Source organism: Gossypium raimondii, chromosome 10 (assembly GCF_025698545.1).
Source record: "Gossypium raimondii isolate GPD5lz chromosome 10, ASM2569854v1, whole genome shotgun sequence".
In the NCBI taxonomy this organism is placed as follows: domain Eukaryota; kingdom Viridiplantae; phylum Streptophyta; class Magnoliopsida; order Malvales; family Malvaceae; genus Gossypium; species Gossypium raimondii.
In genome coordinates, this window is record NC_068574.1 from 7,841,324 (window position 1) to 7,861,527 (window position 20,204).

At 30.7% G+C, this 20,204-nt stretch overlaps 3 protein-coding genes across 3 annotated transcripts; all 3 read left to right on the forward strand.

Annotated features, from left to right (window-relative positions):
- The first annotated feature begins 3,021 nt into the window (after positions 1 to 3,021).
- On the forward strand, positions 3,022 to 7,523 carry LOC105777734 (uncharacterized). Its single transcript, XM_012601130.2, has 7 exons — positions 3,022 to 3,489; positions 4,121 to 4,256; positions 4,821 to 4,902; positions 5,600 to 5,775; positions 6,423 to 6,560; positions 6,639 to 6,778; positions 7,103 to 7,523. The coding sequence occupies exons 1-7, from the start codon at positions 3,372 to 3,374 to the stop codon at positions 7,330 to 7,332; spliced, it is 1,020 nt and encodes a 339-aa protein (XP_012456584.1). The 5' UTR covers positions 3,022 to 3,371; the 3' UTR covers positions 7,333 to 7,523.
- Positions 7,524 to 7,935: 412 nt separating this feature from the next.
- On the forward strand, positions 7,936 to 9,197 carry LOC105777733 (F-box protein CPR1). Its single transcript, XM_012601129.2, has one exon. The coding sequence runs from the start codon at positions 7,936 to 7,938 to the stop codon at positions 9,067 to 9,069; it is 1,134 nt and encodes a 377-aa protein (XP_012456583.1). The 3' UTR covers positions 9,070 to 9,197.
- A 1,687-nt stretch (positions 9,198 to 10,884) lies between these two features.
- On the forward strand, positions 10,885 to 11,646 carry LOC105778447 (hypothetical protein). Its single transcript, XM_012602159.2, has one exon. It carries the CDS (start codon positions 10,993 to 10,995, stop codon positions 11,443 to 11,445), a length of 453 nt encoding a protein of 150 aa, XP_012457613.1. The 5' UTR covers positions 10,885 to 10,992; the 3' UTR covers positions 11,446 to 11,646.
- The last annotated feature ends 8,558 nt before the right edge of the window (positions 11,647 to 20,204 follow it).

Below are 20,204 nucleotides of genomic sequence, written 5' to 3' on the forward strand. Positions count from 1 at the left end.
TTTTATGTTTAAAGAAGTTTTTTTTAGCTAAAAAAACGAGAGAAGGTTCCAGTACTAAAGGGAGTGAACCAGTAGAGTAGATAAAGCTTTGAGTAAAGTGTCCTGGTGAGTTCCTCTGTACTTTGAGTCTGGTATCTACGTTAATTCGTTTAATCTTTATCACTGTACAACCAGGTAAGTAGCTTTGTCCTTTGTCTCTGATGTTCATGTCTAATGAAACATATTCAAAGAGTCAGTGCATGCAAGATTATATACGGTTAAATAAACCCAGAAAACCTGATATTTTCATGGTATGAGTACTCCTTTCTTAGTACACAAGCTCCGTATCCAAACTGGTGTAAGAAGACAATGGAAGGTTGTCATGTAAAATGATAAAGAAGATACATGAGGAACACATATCTGTTCAAATAAGGAGGGAAGTTAGGAGGATACGGAGGTGATGTTTGTTTAATAACTCTAATGAAGGGATATGAAAATACAAGAAAAATGAGTTCTTTAGAACCAGGATCATAAACTAGCACAAGGAAGGGAGTACGTGAGAAAAAGGTGCATATGGTAGTGCACGTTGCATGAAAAGTAAAGTCTGTCAGTCATAAAAGGGTAGTCTACACAAGTGGCGTATCCGCGGAGTAGTTGTGCCCATAACTGTCATTTATGAGTTTAGAAACCAATGTTATCCGTCGATAGGCTGAGTTTGATTGCGGTAGAATCCGCCAGTTGATCTACGGATAAGAGGGATGTATCCGCCAAATGTGGCGAACTAGTCCGTTAGTTTGAGCCTTATTCCTTAATGTCTGACAATACTATTGGTGGGATTTATTTCCCAGGAACTCACTAAGTTCTCACGAACTTACCCAGTTTCTTCTTCCTTTCAGGTTCTTAGGTTGAGTGTGGTGATTAAAGGGATACAGCTAGATCTACGACCATTTGTAAGCCTTCTTGTTTTCGTGGGTAACATGTATTTGCTAGGGGGTGCTAGGACAATTGTTAGATATCACCATTTTAAAACCATTAATTTGTACTTGAAACGTTATTTTGAACACTTTAAATGTTGATCGGTAGCCTCGTTAGCTTATCTGTATTTTTTTTTTTATAAATGTTGTTTGAGCTACCACAAAAGGCTATTCCTTGTATCTTTAAATCTTTAAGTGTGGCAGGGTATCATTTTAAATTTTGCTTCCAAATAAATTTAGTCTTAAATAAACAGAACATCGTGTTGAAAAAAGGGTACCCGCCAAAATGGACAATTGTTTCAAAAGTAAGAATGGCGTGTTTCCAACAGGACGACCTGTGGTGCTCCATACCCGGATTCGATGATTGGGTCAGGCGTAGGGTGTTACAATCCTTATACTCGGGATATGTGTATTTTTCGATATCTAGCATTGGATCAGAATTTGATTTCACATTCTTTCATTAGGAATCATATACTTTCTATTCATAGCATAATTTCATAACAAATTTTTCATTATTCAATTTAGTCCCTAATATTACAAAATCATCTAACAAGCTTAATCCAATTTCCAATTTAGTCTTTTTTACAATCTAAGCTTACCAACTATCAATTTCAAGCCTAATTCATCAATTTCTTAATAATGAAAACTTTCTAAAAACTTAATAATTGAATAAATTGATATATGGACTAACTAAATCAAGCTCTCATAATCATAAATTTATAAAATTATAAGAAAAAAACTTGATTACCTTAGTTTATTGCTTGGCCGAATGTTGAATGAAAACTTAAGGTTTTCTTTCTTTCAACAATGGTGGACGGTGTAAATGAGGAAAATAATGATGGTTTTCATTTTTTCCACTTGTACTTTAATATTTATAATATGATTAAACCTTAATTATGGTTTATTATACTTTAATTAACTAGTAATTAAACTTAGTGGTAACCGCCATCACCATTCACTATCTCATTATTAAAATGGTTAAATAACCATTTTAGTCTTTTAGATAATTGTTATCTAAGTCCCCAAGATTTTTCTAAATTAAAATTTAATAGTGATTGGACTTTTACAATTTAGTCCCTAAATTTTAATTAACTATTTTCTCAGCTAAATTACTTAATCGAACTTTATTATATTTTCACATTAACTCTATAAACATTCCTATTTTATATTTACGAACTTGATTTATGGAAATGAGGTTCCAAAATGCATTTTTCGATACCACTGGAAATTAGATTGTTACATTCTACATTAAGTGAGAGGTAGCTACCTACCTACTTATCTTATTCTGACACTTATTTGTTCAAAATTTTATATTAAGTAAAAAAATTACAATGATTATCAAATACATTTAAACAAAGTTCAAATCTTAGAGTCAACATTGTTAGGAGGGCATTAATTGAATACCATCCTCGGGCCGAATAGGATTTTACGAATGAGGACACCTGTGGTTTATGCTAAAAAGTCAAAACACATTTAAAATATTAAATGCTGAAAATTTTCGTTTCAATAATTTATCAAATACACCCTTAATATAGAATAGATTCAATTATTTTTTATTTAATTCTATTTCATTTAAATAAAAATCTAATTATATTCAATATTTAATTTGAAGCAATATACCATAACTTAAATTCAACATTTAATTATTCAGTTTATCAAATATAGCCTTACTTAAAATTTATTTTTAGAAATATTTATAAAAAAGACTTTAAAATTTTATCAAATCTAAAATTAATATAAAAAGATGGACAATTAAACTGAATTGAATTATCTTGAACAGCTACAAAAAAATCTAATTGTGAAGGAAAGATTAGCCCAGGAAATGCATGGCAAAACTTCCCATACATGACCTATATGTTAACTCCAATCACGCAAATCAAGATATAAAATCTCAACTTAGGTCAACAAAATTAGATTGAAAAAGACGTGGTATAATTTTACATAATCAAAAAATAGAAACCCTTATTTGCAAAACTGAAAAGATGCCCAAATCTCTCACTACTTGACTATATAATGAAGGTCTCCTTCAAAGGTGTTTTCCATGTTTTTTCCTGCTCTCCAACTACCCTGCTATATATATCCTTCATATGTAGATATATTTTCCATTTTTTCTTCATATTTAGCGATCAAATTTTATTTACTTTTCCAAATCCAATCATTTACATCACATTAGCAAACTTATGGTTAAAATTTCAAACCCTACTTTGCATCCCTTCTTAAGAAAATAAAAAAGCAAAATATTTTAATTTTGTTTTTAAGTACATAAACCATTACAATTGTGCTATAGTTTAGTTACGTAATATAACATAATTAAATAATTGCTTTCCCTTTTAAAGAACTTGATTCAAAAGGATCAAATTAGGATTTTTTTTCTATTTTTTTAAAAATTTCTATTGCTATTGTTGTTAATTTGGAGAAATGGAGAAGAAAAAGGTGGCTTTACCGTTAGTGTGCCATGGGCATTCAAGGCCGGTAGTTGATTTGTTCTACAGCCCCATTACCCCTGATGGGTATTTTCTTATCAGTGCCAGTAAAGGTGTGGCTTTTATTTTCTTGTTGTTGATTAAATTTGGGGTTTCTTTTGAATTTTGTTTTAGTGATTTTTTTTGTATAAATCAGCTACGTATATGAATTTAGATGCGGGAATGTCGAATTAGGTTTGGGGTTTTCGTTTGATTTAGTCTGTTCTGGATCATATTAATTTTCAGCTTTGAATTTATTTCTTTATACTGTTTTGAACTGCCTTTTTCTTTGATGAGTCCGTTCCCTAATCATTTTAGGCAGATACAATATTGAAATATCATTGCTTTGCGCTGACATTTAGCTATTATTTATTCGTAAGCAAGTATAAATTACCATTGTTATGTCATTTGAAATGGTATGATCATTTTGAAGCAAGAATTCTAGTTTGTGGTTGATCAGGTTGTTTATGGGATTTGTTTTAATGTTATTGTTAATCATCTCTCCTGTCATAATCCATTTTTATAGGTTGTCTTGGCATAGTGATTTGGTAATTTCTTGCTATGTTGGCATCTTCTAGTTTCTATTTTTTTTCTGAGAAGTCATAGCAGATGACAGTGATTATGAGTGCATTCTGGTGATGTTGATTGATTCCATTTAGCTTCTTGTTTATCAACTCTCTTTCTAATGATGCATTGGGAATTCAGACTCCACTCCAATGTTAAGAAATGGGGAGACTGGAGATTGGATTGGCACATTTGAAGGGCATAAAGGTGCAGTATGGAGCTCCTGTCTGGATACCAATGCATTACGTGTTGCATCTGCCTCGGCTGATTTTTCCGCGTATGTAATTTTTGTTCAGCCGTAGAAGTAACTTTTTTTGGGGGAAGAAATTTTTATTGTGCAAAGGGATACCAAATTCCACCGTTCCAACCTATTTTCTCACACTTATATATTCTATTAAGCACTCACCAGAAAATAAAGGGACCTCATCCTTGTGGATTACCACACTCTCTGTCCCTTATCAACTAGTTGTTAGGAGTACGGTTAGTGAGGCTCTGATAGAACTTGGTGGCAATTTTTGTACTTAGTAGGTTCAGTTCTTGGGTTGTGCTAATCAATAATAACTGGAAGGTATCAACTGCTAGATTTTTCAGATATCCCTTCCAAAATGGCAAAATTACCAAAGTGCTTGTCTTTCTTTCATTTGAGGTCCTGCTTGTCTTTCTAAATATAGGAAATTGGGAATTACATGTGTATGAACTATTAAAAGTTGATATTGATTTTCTTCTTCTTCTTCTTCTTCTTGTAACTCCTCTCACCCGCACAGACATTCTCATGGTGTCATTTTTAGTGAGGATAGTTGGTTGAAAAGTGGGGCTCATCATTTTCCTTCAATATTTCCAGGAAACTATGGGATGCATTGACTGGAGATGAATTGCACTCATTTGAGCACAAGCATATTGTTCGAGCATGTGCATTTTCGGAGGTTGAGCTTAATTGTTTTTCCATAAGAATATTTTTCCCTAATTATAAATTTTCATTTAATGCTTAAGCCCATTGCAATGTTATTTCTGATTATGATGTTCTGGGTAGCAAGTATTCTATCAGATTTGTTTCTCATGGGCAATTTTATTTTTGTGATTAAATATCAGCACTATTTCTTTCTATTTAGATATTATTACAAGAAGGTTGTATTTCTTGAGATGCCAGTGGTTATGCTTTCAAGGTAGCATGTGTATTGACCCAATATAAGCAAGCTTCCAAAGCAACTGACTTTGAAAGAACTGCATTAATCCAATGGTTTGAATTCTTATTTTGAAATTTGTCTACGTTTCTTGTACTATTGAAAATATTTTGCATACTTTCATAAGCTCATCTTTCTTTTTTCTATATGTTATTATTCATGTGTCTCTTTGGCACTTAAATCATTTGCTAGGTCCAATTGTGTATCCTTTTTGTTTGATGGACTGAAGTTGCCAAAGTCATTTATGTGAGCTTTAGCGGTTGCTTTTTCTTATTCATGAGACCTTTACAAATTTTAAAATTTGTTTGTAAATAATACATGATATTGAGTTTAGATTGCAATTAACTTCTTGAGGCTTGCACGCACATTCCTGCTTCATTAATAAATATACTCTTCAGCTGAGGATAAACTTCTTCTGAGTAAATTGTCATTTTTACAGGATACACACCATCTACTCACGGGTGGAGTTGAGAAAATTCTTCGAATATTTGATTTGAATCGTCTTGATGCAGCACCAAGAGAAGTGGATAATTCGCCTGGTTCAATTAGAACTGTTGCATGGCTCCACAGTGACCAAACCATTTTAAGTTCTTGTAGTGATACTAGTGGTGTTAGGTATGAACATGTTCTATAGATGTCACCTTTGCATTTTTTTTCCTCTGTGGTTTCTATAATTACTTTAACAAGTTAGGAGCTTGTTTTAGTTTAGATATTTCGTTTGCATCAGTGTCATACATGTCTTGAATTAGTGTAGCATCACTCTAGGGCTTTGAGATAAGGTGTTTGATGGGTAGAGTGTAGCATCACTCTAGCATCGCTTGCATTGAGCACTTGAGCTAGCTTAATGAATATATATTGTTTATTAATTTTAAAAGTCAAGCTTGAACATTTAAGGGCATTTTTGCAGGTTATGCATCCTTGTTTCCGAACATTCCTTGGGTTCAGTTTAATCAGCCTAAGAAAGTGCTGGTGCCACAATTTGAAATTATAAATTGTTTAGTATAGGGCCATATGGAAAGTTTTTGAAAGTAAGAAAAAGAAGTAGGTGATTTTAGTTTAGGTTGTTGGTAAATATTTCACACACACACATTATATGTATGTATATTGAAAACCATGTCTTCCATATTTGATTGTACGGTGTATTCTCAAACCTTTGATGCATAAAATAAATTACAGATTTATAGGAAAAAGTCAATTTAGCATTGATTTTCTCGCAATAATATTATTGTCTAAATGATTTCCTGAACCTTGTACCTGTATAGGTTTTGGGATCTTAGAAGTGGCAAAATTGTTCAAACACTTGAAACAAAATCACCCGTCACTAGTGCTGAAGTGAGTCAGGATGGTCGCTATATAACCACCGCTGACGGATCTACTGTTAAGTTTTGGGATTCAAATCAGTAAGTTTTAAGCCAGTTTGTGCAGAACTTTATTCTTTTGGCACCATGGCTGCTGACATTTGTATTTGCTCTTATTAGTTTTGAGTTGGTGAAAAGCTACGACATGCCATGCAATGTAGAATCAGCTTCATTGGAGCCAAAGCATGGCGATAAGTTCATTGCTGGTGGAGAAGATATGTGGGTGCACGTGTTTGATTTTCATACTGGAAAAGAGCTTGGTAGGTGCCTCCTATGTTTGGGTTTCCAAAAAATAAAATAAAATAAAGGCTATATGTTTGGGACTTAAAAATTAGCTATGCCAAAAGTGGATATCTTTGAATGCTACACAAAGGAGGATTGCAACATGTTTCCCAGTATACCTTGCTACATACTCAATAGAATGGTAAATATGCTGCAAGTCATAAAAAAAATCTAAAAACCGTAAAGGATGGATCCCATCGAAGCAGATGAGTGTAGTTTGTGAAACTGGTCGTGTGATGTTCTTTTCTACTGGTGTTTGTCAGATTGTTAAAGAGTTCAAAATGTGCATTTTTTCAATGTAGGTTGCAACAAGGGTCACCATGGTCCTATCCACTGTGTACGTTTCGCACCTGGAGGGGAATCCTATGCTTCTGGATCTGAAGATGGCACCATTAGAATATGGTTGACAAGTCCAGTGAGTCGTGAAGAGAGTGATGCAGTACCTGGAAATGCACTAAATCCAAAAGTGAAGGCTGTGGCTGATGAGGTTACCCGTAAGATCAAGACTAGCCTTCATATTGGCACCGCATAGACGCATGACATAGTATTAAAGTTGTAGATGACATCAAGTGTTCGTTTTCAACTTTGCTTGCCAGGTTGTAGGATTATGGGTGTGAGTATTTCTTGCTCTGTTTTTGGGTACAGAAACATATATAGAATTTTTTGCTTTTTTTTTTTTTTTGTTTATTCTCAATGGAAATAAAATGAACTCTCTTTTCAAATTGCCTTGTATGTTTGTTTCGAGTTTGATTTTTGATCTTTAAAAACTTGTGAACCTTTTGGTTTTCTTGAAGGTGGCAGATCAATGGATGCTGTTGAACCTGTTACTTGTATGGAAACCATAGGCTAAAGTCCCTGTTCTTTTTAGGAAAACAATATTTTGAACTGTTGGAAGCCATCGGATTTCTGCAAAAATACGAATTAAATAATCTATTGAATGTAAAATAATTGATAAAGAAGGAAGGGCACATGAAAGCTTTGACTTTTTTAATAATCTGATAATGATCTATTTTCACATGTTACAGCTATGTGTTTTTCCGTTTGACTTCCTGTTTGGTACTCTCATCTATTACGACTTTTCATTTCTCTGCAAAACAATCAACCAGGTTTCTCCTCTCTTGTCTAATCCACACCAATGTCACCTTTTCCGACTGATATGATTCCTAACATACTTTGTCGGCTTCCAGTGAAGACACTACTCCGCTTCAAATGTGTGTCCAAACCATGGGGTTCTCTCATAGATGACTCACATTTTGTCAAAAGTCATCTCCATCAGTCCTTGAAAACCAACAACAATGTCAAGCTTTTCCTCGATAACGGTGCAGAAATCGACGATAATGCCTATGCGGTGGATTTCGACTCTCTCAACAACTTGGTGCAATTTCCTCGTCCATTTACAGCTGAAATCACCAAGTACCGTTCTAGAATAATAGGTTCTTACAATGGATTACTTGCTGTGTACCATCGTGAAGAAGGCATCGCTCTATGGAATCCATCAACCAGAAAATGTCATTATTTGCCAGCCTTGGATGAAGATATAAGTATGGATCATGACACCATCCCCGGATACAACTACGACAACAGCACCATACTCGGATTTGGGTATGACAATATCACCGAAGACTATAAGGTGGTGAAAATGCTGAGATCCAAGACACAAAACTGCTTCAAAGTTACGATTTACAGCCAGAAATCCAACACTTGGAGGAGGATTAAGGATTGCCCTTACGACATACCTATTAACTACAACGACGGGGCATACATAAACAATGCCATTCATTGGGTAGGGGATGAAATATTGTCAGGAAGAAACGTGATATTTGGTCTTCATCTTACCACCGAGGAGTACTTCGAAGTCCCTGAAGGAAAGAGGAGCTCCAAAGACAAGAAATGCGGCGCTTATTATTGCGAGGGCTTCAGCTACATGAATGTGGGAGTGTTGGGAGGTTGTTTATGTGTTTCCCGAGATTTCTCGAGTTGTCCAATCGAAGACCACGTAAATATATGGGTGATGAAGGAGTATGGAGTGAAGGAGTCTTGGACTGAGTTGCTTTATCTGTCGAGAAATCAATGGGTGACCAATATATTTCACACCAGAGCTGTAGGGTATGCCAGGGATGGCAATAAAGTATTGCTGGATGACGGTGGAGGACAACAGCCTGCTTGGTTCAATCTAGAGGATGAAAGTAGCCACCTTCTTTGTATTCCAGGCGCACCTCAACTTGTTTCTACAATCATCTATGTTGAAAGCCTTGTTTCTGTTTCTTGAACCCATTAATGCATCTAACTTCATCATGTCAATTTTATTTCTGTTTCTCTATGCAATTACTTTTATTTCTATGAAAGTGCCCCTTTATTATATGTATCTTATCAAATTAATCCCTAAATTGCTAATTGATCAATTTAACCACTATACTATTAAAAAAATTAAATAAATTCAATTTTTTATTGAAATTCGTTTTAGTAATTTAGTGTTACTTTTGTTGGATTATTTGTTTTAAGAATTGTTAAAATTGTTATGTTATTATTGTTATTACATTTTGTTAAATGTGTTCTACGTGTAAACCTATGAACTGTATTAAACATTTTGGATTTTTGTCATTAGGAATTGTTAAATTTATTAAAATTATTTGTAATATTCGAAATTTAATGTTTGATAGCTTCAAGATGACGAATTGACTATGACACAAATATATTTGAATGAATATTTTAACTAATGATGGAGTTAGATTCCAATCGAATATGACCTTTAACATGAAATTTAAAAGTGATGCATTCTTAAGTAAAATGAAAAGGAAAATCATAACAAAAATCCAAGCTGAACGTATTAAGTGGATATCCAATATAAAGTGTAGATTTTTGAGGTCCAATAGTGGGCGCAATCATATAAAGACGGCCAATGCTACAGGTATATGACAACCAATCTTGTGGAGGTATAAATGGGGTTATGAAGTTCACATGTTATTTGCCCATTATGATAATAGTTGAAATGAGCTTACTATTGGTGTATGATTAGGGCTACATCTTCTAACGTGATTGTTGCTTCATTGTAGGGAAAACCGAAACTAAAAATCTCTTGTCTCCACCCTTCCACTAAGACTACAAGTAATGACGACCGAATTGGCATATTAAGTACTTCACCAATCTTCAAAAATCTCGTTACATCTGAATATTCTTTTCATTTGAATAATGTATATTTTATCAAATTCAAAAATTTCGCTCCTCAACCTAATTAAACGACAACAAAAATAAATAAAAGATTGCTACAAAAATTAAATATTAACAATGAATACATAATTGTTTAAATAACCATTTAATAAAAAAAATACCGTATGAAGGACTACTAGAACGATATGATTCTCTTCCCTTAATCAAATTTAAGGTAAATAAAAAAAATTGGAGAGATTTTTGGCTTAAGAAGTTGACGATAATGAGAGGCAATTTTTGTTGGGGTATTTATAGGCACCGTAAAAAAGTTGACACCTACATTCATGAAGGTTAGGTTTATAAAACAAGCTAAATTGCGGAACTCCATTAAAAGCATTTATTAAAATTAAGTTTACGATAAACAGTAAAAATTTAAAACAAACTAATCTGAACATCTACTAGTGTAGAGCTCCATTGAACACATTTATCGGCGGCTAAAATAATAATTAAAAAATAACTCGACATTGATAGATGCCAAGGTCAATTTATTTTTATTTAGATTTAACTCTTCGGTGTTAAAAATTAAAAGCAAATATATTACATATAACTCAATATCGATGGATTTTGACATGTTAATAACAGATCGTCGTTAAATACAGATACATTTCATAATAATTAATAATATAATTAAAAAAACTCCACATTCATGAGTACCGATAATCAAGATTGGATTTTCTTTTTGGCACTTTGTTGCCAAATTCAGAAGTGTTTCCATTCCAAACTTGAATCAAAGTTTACATGGGGGGGCAAAGATATACCTTCCGTGACGACTCCGTCAAGTCCCCACTTGCAAGTCCTCCGACAACTTACCTTAAAAAGTGCTCTCCATCAAATACAGTCTCCGCGCCTCCACGTGTTCTATCTTATCCTCTTTCAAACCTTTTCAATCTCCTACACCTGTTCCTACCCTAATGCCTTTGAAACCTACCTGGCGAATGGTCAAATGTTTTAACGTTATCCTCCAAATACCATCAGATGGCAAGATATGACATTGATGCTAACCCCTTTATACCGCAGACGATCATCTCTCCCCCACCTCTATCCACAAGAATTAATAGTGGCGATTTCTCTTCCCCTTCGTTTACCAAAAACTCTGAAAAGTTCAATGGCGAACGCTCTTGCATTCTCTTTCTCAGCCCCAATCCGGGCCTCATCCGAATCACTTAAAAGACCCGACCCGAGTCGTAAGAATCCCGTTTCTTCATCCTCATGGTGGACCCCTCTCTTCGGGTGGCCATCCAACCCCGATTACCTCAACGATAGCAATGCCGGAAACACATCGGAGGCGAAGCCGAGATGCAGATACACACTGGGGAGCTTCACGGAGGAGAAAGCGAGGCAACTCCGAAAGAAGACGATGGAGAACTCGTCGTTTCACGATATGATGTACCACTCGGCGATCGCGTCTCGGCTGGCGTCGGATATCTCCGAGAAGTGATTGAAGGGTAGTAAGGGAAAAAATAAATTGTCGAAATGAAAATGTATCCATCACCGTCGTTATTGTCCGTCGGGATTTCGGGCAATGTTTGCGTTAAGGACAGACATTGTACTTTAATATTGATTTTAGCCCGTTCATGAACGGTGATGCATTATCTTTTCCTTCTTTCTTTTTTGGGTACAAATGCCTTCTCTTTTCTGACTTTGCCCTTCTGAAATTCTGACGGTGTCATACTTTTTTGCCGACGTGGAAGGCAGTTTTCTTTTAATAATCAGGATCTACTTTAGATCTTTCCACGTCATCATCTGGCTACCTCTTTCATTTTCTATCTTTTTCACAAACGTCAAATTTATTTTCATTAAACGCAATATATTTAACTTCTTAATAAATAGTGAATAGATTTAAATTTACATAATTTTTTTTAAATAAAATAGATTAAATTAAAAATTATTTAATGAAATAAATGAGTTTCAATAAAAATCAGATAATATCATCACTTCAGATTAACCATTTTCAATGTCGCCATAATACTCCCACAAATTTCACTTCAACTTCAAAAGTCGTCGTATCAAATCTCTATTCAAAGTTAAATGCTCTCAATTTATAAATATTTAATTATATTTTAAATTTAAAATTAAAATTTATTAATGTTTTAAAATAAAATTATTTTTAAAACATAAAAACATAAAATTTATTTGTTAAAAATTATAGTTATATTTATAAAATGAAATAAATTACTTTTAAACTTAAAAATAAATTTGAAATTCAAAAAATGTTTGAAATTTTAAATTATACAGAACTTATAATATATTTTAATTTTTTAAAATTTAGAATAATCACTTTTAAAATATTAAAATAACTTTAGATCAAAAAAATTACAATAACTAAATAATAAGATAATATAATTTAATATTTTAAATAATTTGTTTTTGAATTTTAAGAAATAACATTATTTTAAATATAGGTCATATAAAAAGTTTGACAAGAGACACCATGATAATATTATTTCATCTATAAATTTATAGTTGTTGATACAAAGTATATAAGGGAGGAGAGTAAGAAAGAGATAAGGAGGGATGTGTGGTGGTTCTGTGAAGGCTACTTCACCTAAAGAGGTAGAGAGTCAGAATAGATTTTCTTAAAGCAACTTTAGGGTTTAAAAAGTTGATCCCTTCTTCATCGTTGTGAGATAATTTATAGGAATTGTCATTTTATCCACTAGCGTGACGTGACAAGTTGTTATGGCCAAGTGAGCCTTTCATTGCATTCAGAATGTGTTCACACTTGAGAAGTTTTTACACTTAAAAAGCGTGTGTCTATCTCGTCATCTAAGAGTAAGAGGGCTTGTCAGAAGTGCTTATCTAACGGATGATCTTGAAAACCAGAGGGTGTCACTCCTCTAGTCACGACAGGTGGTCAACCAGGACATTATCTTAAATGAAGTCAAAGGGAAGGTCAATATTTTCTGTCTTGCTGACACATGCCCAAATAGAGAAAGATATAACATGAGTAATTAGCTTTGGATTAACACTTGAGATTCTTTGAAAATTTTGGCTTGAAATGACAAATTTCAAAATGGCTAATATATTAAAAACGCCCTTAAACTATTACATTTGGTCTAAATAAATCTTTATACTATTTTTATAGTTAAATAAGCGTTTGATCTATTATTTTTATCCATGAAAAAGCCTTTGATATGAATATTAAAATAAAAATATTTTAAAATTTTAAACTACTTTGTATTTAATATCAATGTGAATTTAATGAGAATAGTTTATTAAATAAGAATAAAATAACGCTTTTAATAACATTTCAGATTTTTTTTGATACAATGTCTAGAACTATCCATAGTCCCTCCCCAACCCTTAAATAGGAGGATAATGTGTTTCAGCGCACTCGAACCCACGTCTTTCTGTACTGGTAATAATGCCTATGCCAATCAAGGTAAGTCTCAATTGACACATTTCAGAAATTTTTGGAAGCACACACTTAAATATTGTTTTTAAAATTTTGATTGCTTTTTAAAATTTGATGTTGATGTTAAAGTGTATATAAGTTCTATTGGGTTTTTTACACAAATAGTATAGAAAAAAATACTGAAATAGGATGTCAGAAATTTTTTTTACCAAAATAGGTTACTTTTTCATTGGAGCCTATTAGATAGGCGCCAATGAATAAAAAAAATAATTTTTTTAATAAAATATATTTTTATATTTTTTTAATAATTTTTTTAAAAAAAATACGGGTCAAAATACGGTCAACGGGTCGGGTCGGGTCGGGTGGCGCCTATCAGGTAGGCGCCAATGAAGGTGCCTCACAGAGAGGCGCCAATGAAGGTGCCTCATAGAGAGGCGCCAATGAATATTGTAATTTTGTATGAATATTGTAATTATTTTGTAATTAAATTTATATTTATAGTTTTGGATTAGTATTTTGTATGAATATTGTAATTTTTTGTATGAATATTGTAATATTATAATTTTGTATGAATATTGTAATTTTGTAATTTTGTAATTTTGTATGAATATTGTAATGTCGGGATATATTGTAATATTGTAATTTTTGTATGAATATTATAATTATTTTATAATTAAATTTGTATTTATAGTTTTGGATTAGTATTTTGTATGAATATTATAATTTTTGTATGAAAATTGTAATTTTGTATGAATATTGTAATATTATAATTTTGTATGAATATTGTAATATTGTAATTTTGTATGAATATTGTAATGTCGGGATATATTGTAATATTGTAATTTTTGTATGAATATTGTAATTATTTTATAATTAATTTGTTAGTAATTTAGGATTATGTTATAAATTTTTGTGTTTGTAATTATTTAAAATTTAATTTATTAGTAATTTAGGATTAAGCTATAAGTTGTTGTGTTTAGTTTAATATTTGGTGAGTTTACATATAAAGTTTATAAAAAATTAAAATCATCTTATTAAAAGTTTAATTATAAAAAATTAAAAATCATTTTATTAAAAGTTTAATTATAATGACTTTTTAATCATATAGTTGTTGTTAACTAATTTAATTTTTATATAATGTAACTTTTATATAATTAAATTTTATTTGATTTTGTATTTATTTAACACTATTTATTGATTTTTGAAACAAATTAACTGAATTCATTTTTTGATTACAAAATTACAAACACAAAATTTATAACATAATCCTAAATTACTAACAAATTAATTATATAATAATTACAATATTCATACAAAAATTACAATATTACAATATATCCCGACATTACAATATTCATACAAATTACAATATTACAATATTCATACAAAATTATAATATTACAATATTCATACAAAATTACAATATTCATACAAAATACTAATCCAAAACTATAAATACAAATTTAATTATAAAATAATTACAATATTAATACAAAATTACAATATTCATTGGCACCTCTCTATGAGGCACCTTCATTAGCGCCTACCTGATAGGCGCCACCCGACCCGACCCGTTGACCGTATTTTGACTCGTATTTTTTTTTAAAATTATTAAAAAATATAAAAATATTTTATTCAAAAAAAATATAATATTTTTACTTTAATATTAAAATCAAGAGCTTTTATGGGCAAAAACCATAAGTTAGGACTTATTTAACTACAAAAATAAATTAATGGCTTGCTTCTATAAAATGTAATAGTTTAAGGCTTTTTTGAAGTATATTAGGCTTTCAAAATTTTTTATAAAAGCTATCCGACTCTAAATTGACAACTTCATGAATATTCTTTTCAAATTTAGACGAAAAATAAATTATAACTGATAATGTATTAATTTCAATCTCTTAAGTCTCAAAAGGATCTATCCTATTATCTATGCTATTATTTAAAGCTTTAATTGAGTTGAAATCACCTTTCAATCAGTCTCAAATTAATTGAAATTAATAAAAGTCCATTCCTTTTCTGAAGGAATGATAATTAATTTAAAGGTATTCATGTCTTTTACATTTTGATAAATTAAAAAATTATATCCATAATGAAAATCATGAGATTTAAACCCAAACCATTATAATATTTTTTTATTTTAATTTTACAATTTCAACCAAAGTTACATTTAATTTTTATATCATTTTTATAAAATTTTCACTCAGGTAGTGGGCGCGTTATATTTTAATATAGGGTAAAATATAAAATGATTACTAAATTATTGCTTATATTTTATTTTGGTCACTGAACTTTTAAATTTTTTCGATTTAGTCACTAAACTATTAAAAATCAAATTTTTTGATCACCAAGCATTAACAGTCATTTGAAATTTGACGGAAGTGCTAACATGGGCTTTTTTGTTGGTCTAATAACAAGGTTAGCCCTCTAATATTTATACATTCTATGAATTTGATCCTAAATATAAAAAATCAATAAACTTAGCCCTCAATGTTTACAAAATTTATCATTTTTGCCCTCTAAATGATGCATTCCCCTTTTTATTAACATAAATATTAATTTATAAGGTAAACTACCAAAATAGTTACTTTTGTTTATCTCAGGTTACATTTTAGTCACTTATGTTTGAAATGTTACGTTTTAGTCACTTACGTTATTGTATTGTAACATTTTAGTCATTGAGCGTTAATTATCGTTAGCGGTGTAACGGTAAAGCTGATGTGGCACATTAAATCGTCATTTCAAACGAAAATTTTAGGTTAAATTATACAATTGCTCCCTATATTTATGTTCTTTGAACTTTATGTTAATTTATATATGGGACCAATTGTATAGTTTAACCTAAAATTTTTGTTTGAAATGATGATTTAACATGCCGCGTCAGTTTCTCGTTACACCGTTAACGACAATTAACGGCTCAGTGACTAAAATATTACAACACGTTAACATAAGTGACTATAAGACGTAACATTTCAAACATAAGTGACTAAAATGCAACCTGAGGTAAACAAAAGTGACTATTTTTGTAGTTTACCCTAATTTATAATGTACCAAAACTATGAACTTGATTCACTTTCATGTAAATACTTCACTTAATCATTTTAACACATTATTTCAATTCACATGGTAACTTTTATAAACATTACAATTTAGTCCTTTCTACTACAATTTTATTACACTTTAACACCTTTTCTTTGTAATTGAATTTCAAGTCATGTCATCATTTTTCTTAATCTATTTTATAACATAATCATATAGAATTAACATGATGATTTTAATTCAATTTTTACTAGAATTTAATTAAGATAGAAGTCTCAAAGTACTTGTTTAAGTTGTTTAAGGGAGGGTTTGGATGGACGATGCGTTCACCTACTGTTTGTGTAAAAACAACGGTGGCGGTGAGATTAGTTACTGTAGCGTGAGGTAAAAAGTAAGCTAAACGCACCACACCATACCACACCCAATTACCCATCCAACTCCACCCTAAGAATTCATCTACCTTCAATCTTTTGCTACTTGTTTTCTTTTGCCAATACTTTTTGGTTCCACTTCCTTATTTCTCTTTTGATGTTCATATCATCTACACATAAAATTCATAATAAAAACACTAATAAAATATTACTTTCATGCACTTTCACTTGAAATAAACTTGAAAACACATTAAATTCATGAAAATCTCACTTTGTATCCTTAGGGTTTCACTTAAATTTGATTTTTTCTCTCCTCCAACATGAATATACAACTTCCGTGCTTGAATCTAACCTTGCTATGGTATTGTACTCTTGATTTCACTGATAATTTCTATGAAAAATTTATAGTTCAAAGCTTAAGTTTGATGGCTATAGTGGAAAAGGTGGCGTGCGATGATAAGGAAATGGATGAATTTTTTACACATTTCCATTAAAATATCAATTAAAATATAAAAATATAATATAAAAATCAATCAATCATAATTTCAATCCAATGGTGAAGATTAAATCTCAATTTCCAATTTAATCCAAGGAGGAAATGTTACCAACATAAATTAGATTTTCTTCATCATCATTATCTAATTATGGTTTAACCATTTTACCCTAAAATTCTCTACAATTCCGTCCTTGAATTATTATATACTTTTAGTCTTTCTACTTTTTCTTCCAATACAATTTAATCCTTTTATATTTTTAATTTTCTCACTTTAACCCCAACACTTTTCACAATCTTACAATTTGGTTAATATGCCAGATTAATTTCTCTTAACACACCAGTCTTTTTTAATTCCCTCCAAGTATCCAATTACCTTCTCTACTAACACTAATAATTCATATTTTATTTACTTGGGAAAAAAATCCAACTCTTATATTCTCGAAATAATACCATTTACGACTTAGGGGGTTAAGGGATATTATGCTTATTTTCCATTGGTTTGTTTCCTTGTACACACCACAATTTTTTTTCTTCCATTGTTTAGCTTATGCTACTTGGACTTGAGGTGAGGGTTACAAGTATATGATCGACATAAGTTTACTCATTTTTTGAAAAAAAAGTTATATATTTTAGAGGGTTAAAATGATAAATTTTGTAAACATTGAGGGTTAAATCTGTTGAATTTTTTATATTTAAGATCAAAATGATAGAATGTGTAAACAGTAGAAGACTAAATTTGTTATTAAGCTACTAAAAAGGCCCACATAAGCACTTGCGTCAAATTTCAAATGATTAGTAGCGTTTGGTGAAATGACCATTTCTATATTTTACCCTTTAAAATGCTTGCATGATTTAGTTTATTTTACTGTAGGTAGAAAATTGGAAATGAGGACATCAAACAACAAAAGTATGAAACTTTAAATCAATACACATTTATTTATAAACAAAATTTTAATGAATTATGTTATTAAAAGTAGGAAAGGATAGAAAGATATACTCAACTTCTTTACTGATGAAATTGCAGATAACAGAAACAAATGAGTTGAGAAAGAAAAACTTGTATGATTTACATCATACAATCTTTTATTTTATGTATTTTCCTTTCTTTCTCAATAAAATATATTACTTATGAGTTTTCACATCTCTTTTCTTTTTATGAAATAATATCTTATTATTCATAACAACTCACGTATGGAACTACGATTCTAAATAAATAAATATATTTTAAATAATATTATATTCTTTCTAATACCAAAATTAAAAATTTCAAAATAAAATAAAATTAGTTTTTTTATAATATTAAAGTGTAATCATTTCTGTAATATAATATTCAACAAATTTTTCCTAAGTAATATTTAAGGGTTAAATTTCATCCGTTGCATGTTTCTTTACTAATAAAATATTGAAACGATAACTCATAAACTTATATGATTTTAGCTTTGAAAATTTGATACATACAAGTATTAGTAAAAAGTTAAATATTTAGTGTTGACAAAACGGGGTCAATTTGGATTTGAAAATAAAAACGAAAATGAAATCCTTTTTTGATGAGGTGCAAAGCAATATTTAGCGATGTTCAGTTTCTACCGAAAAAGAAAAATTTGGATTTTTATAATAAGAAAGTAAAGCAATGAATTAGGGCTGATTAATGTCTTTTAATATAACATTAAAAATGGTAATCGACTCATTTTTCTGTCTCTATTATTTCACCCCCAAATTCAAACTAGTTTTTCAATGGCAGTCGCAGTGTGATTTGATGTCTATGCCCACTGCTTGGATTTAACCATACTATCAAAGTTAGGAATACTGTAAAACCAAATAATTGTAAATTGATTTCGCTTATTATTATATATATTTGATATTTAAATTTATTATATATTGTTCAAACATTAAACATTTTAATCCTTAAATAATAAATTGAATTATAGAATTTAGATAATTTAGTACAATTCGTCTACCAACAGAAAATTTAATTTATATTAGTCTTTACCAACATTACGATGACTTCATTAATAAATTCGCGCTTTTAACTGTTAGCTAACAATGAAATCCAGATTGAAATTTCCAAATAGAACATATATGTAATAAAATTTTCTTTCCAAACCCAGATTTTCCGGGTAAAAATGTTAAAGATAATGGTGCCAAATCTCAAACACTGAGTCTCGTGCATTCCCCTATTACTGCACATGCCAACTTCACAATTATTGCCGACCAAGCAAGAGAAAATGACTAAACTAATTAAATGAGGGCTGACTCAAATCAAAATTCTCACTTGCAAGTGCACATGCCTGCCTTGCTTCCACGGTATATTATTAATGTTCCACTTCTTTAATAATTTTCCCTTCCAAATGTCGCATTTTTAGTTATGATCTCATGTCTTGCTGTTAATCCTCCCACGAGCAACTTTACTAAAAAAAGTGCATTACAAATTTAGTTTTGACAGCCAAATTCCGATCACTCAACCTGCTATATCTTCCCCTTAGCCATGTGCTTCTTATTTTTTTCTTTTTAATTTTAAACCATTAATATATTAATGTAATACATATTTAATAATTCGATATGCGTCGTAATAACCAAATTTATGTTCTGATTTTTTGGTTTAAAATGATTATGTTCATAGCAATAAATTAATCTTATTTATCGATATTAATTGATTTGAGAATCATAATAATTAAACAAAATTAATTAAGCCTTGATCGACAATGCAACAGTTTGTCGATCAATATACCCATGTGGTTCTGAATAATTGTCCTAATCAACCTCCACCAAAAGAACATCAAATCTGAAATCATTTTTCAAACTAATCTACATTTCTATTTTTAAATTTCTATTCAACCAAGAAATTAGCTCCCCAGATATCATGGAATTATATATACAAAGCAAATCGTATCTTAAGATAAAAAGGGAAAATGCAAAGAATATTTTAACTTTAATCT

What these genes read in the sequence shown, in the direction of transcription:
- LOC105777733 (XM_012601129.2), top strand. Translation starts at nt 7,936, where the DNA reads ATGTCACCTTTTCCGACTGATATGATTCCTAACATACTTTGTCGGCTT.
- LOC105777734 (XM_012601130.2), top strand. Translation starts at nt 3,372, where the DNA reads ATGGAGAAGAAAAAGGTGGCTTTACCGTTAGTGTGCCATGGGCATTCA. An exon ending in GAGCATGTGCATTTTCGGAG is followed by an intron (nt 4,903 to 5,599) that starts GTTGAGCTTAAT and finishes TCATTTTTACAG; the next exon opens with GATACACACCATCTACTCAC. An exon ending in AAGTTTTGGGATTCAAATCA is followed by an intron (nt 6,561 to 6,638) that starts GTAAGTTTTAAG and finishes TGCTCTTATTAG; the next exon opens with TTTTGAGTTGGTGAAAAGCT.
- LOC105778447 (XM_012602159.2), top strand. Translation starts at nt 10,993, where the DNA reads ATGACATTGATGCTAACCCCTTTATACCGCAGACGATCATCTCTCCCC.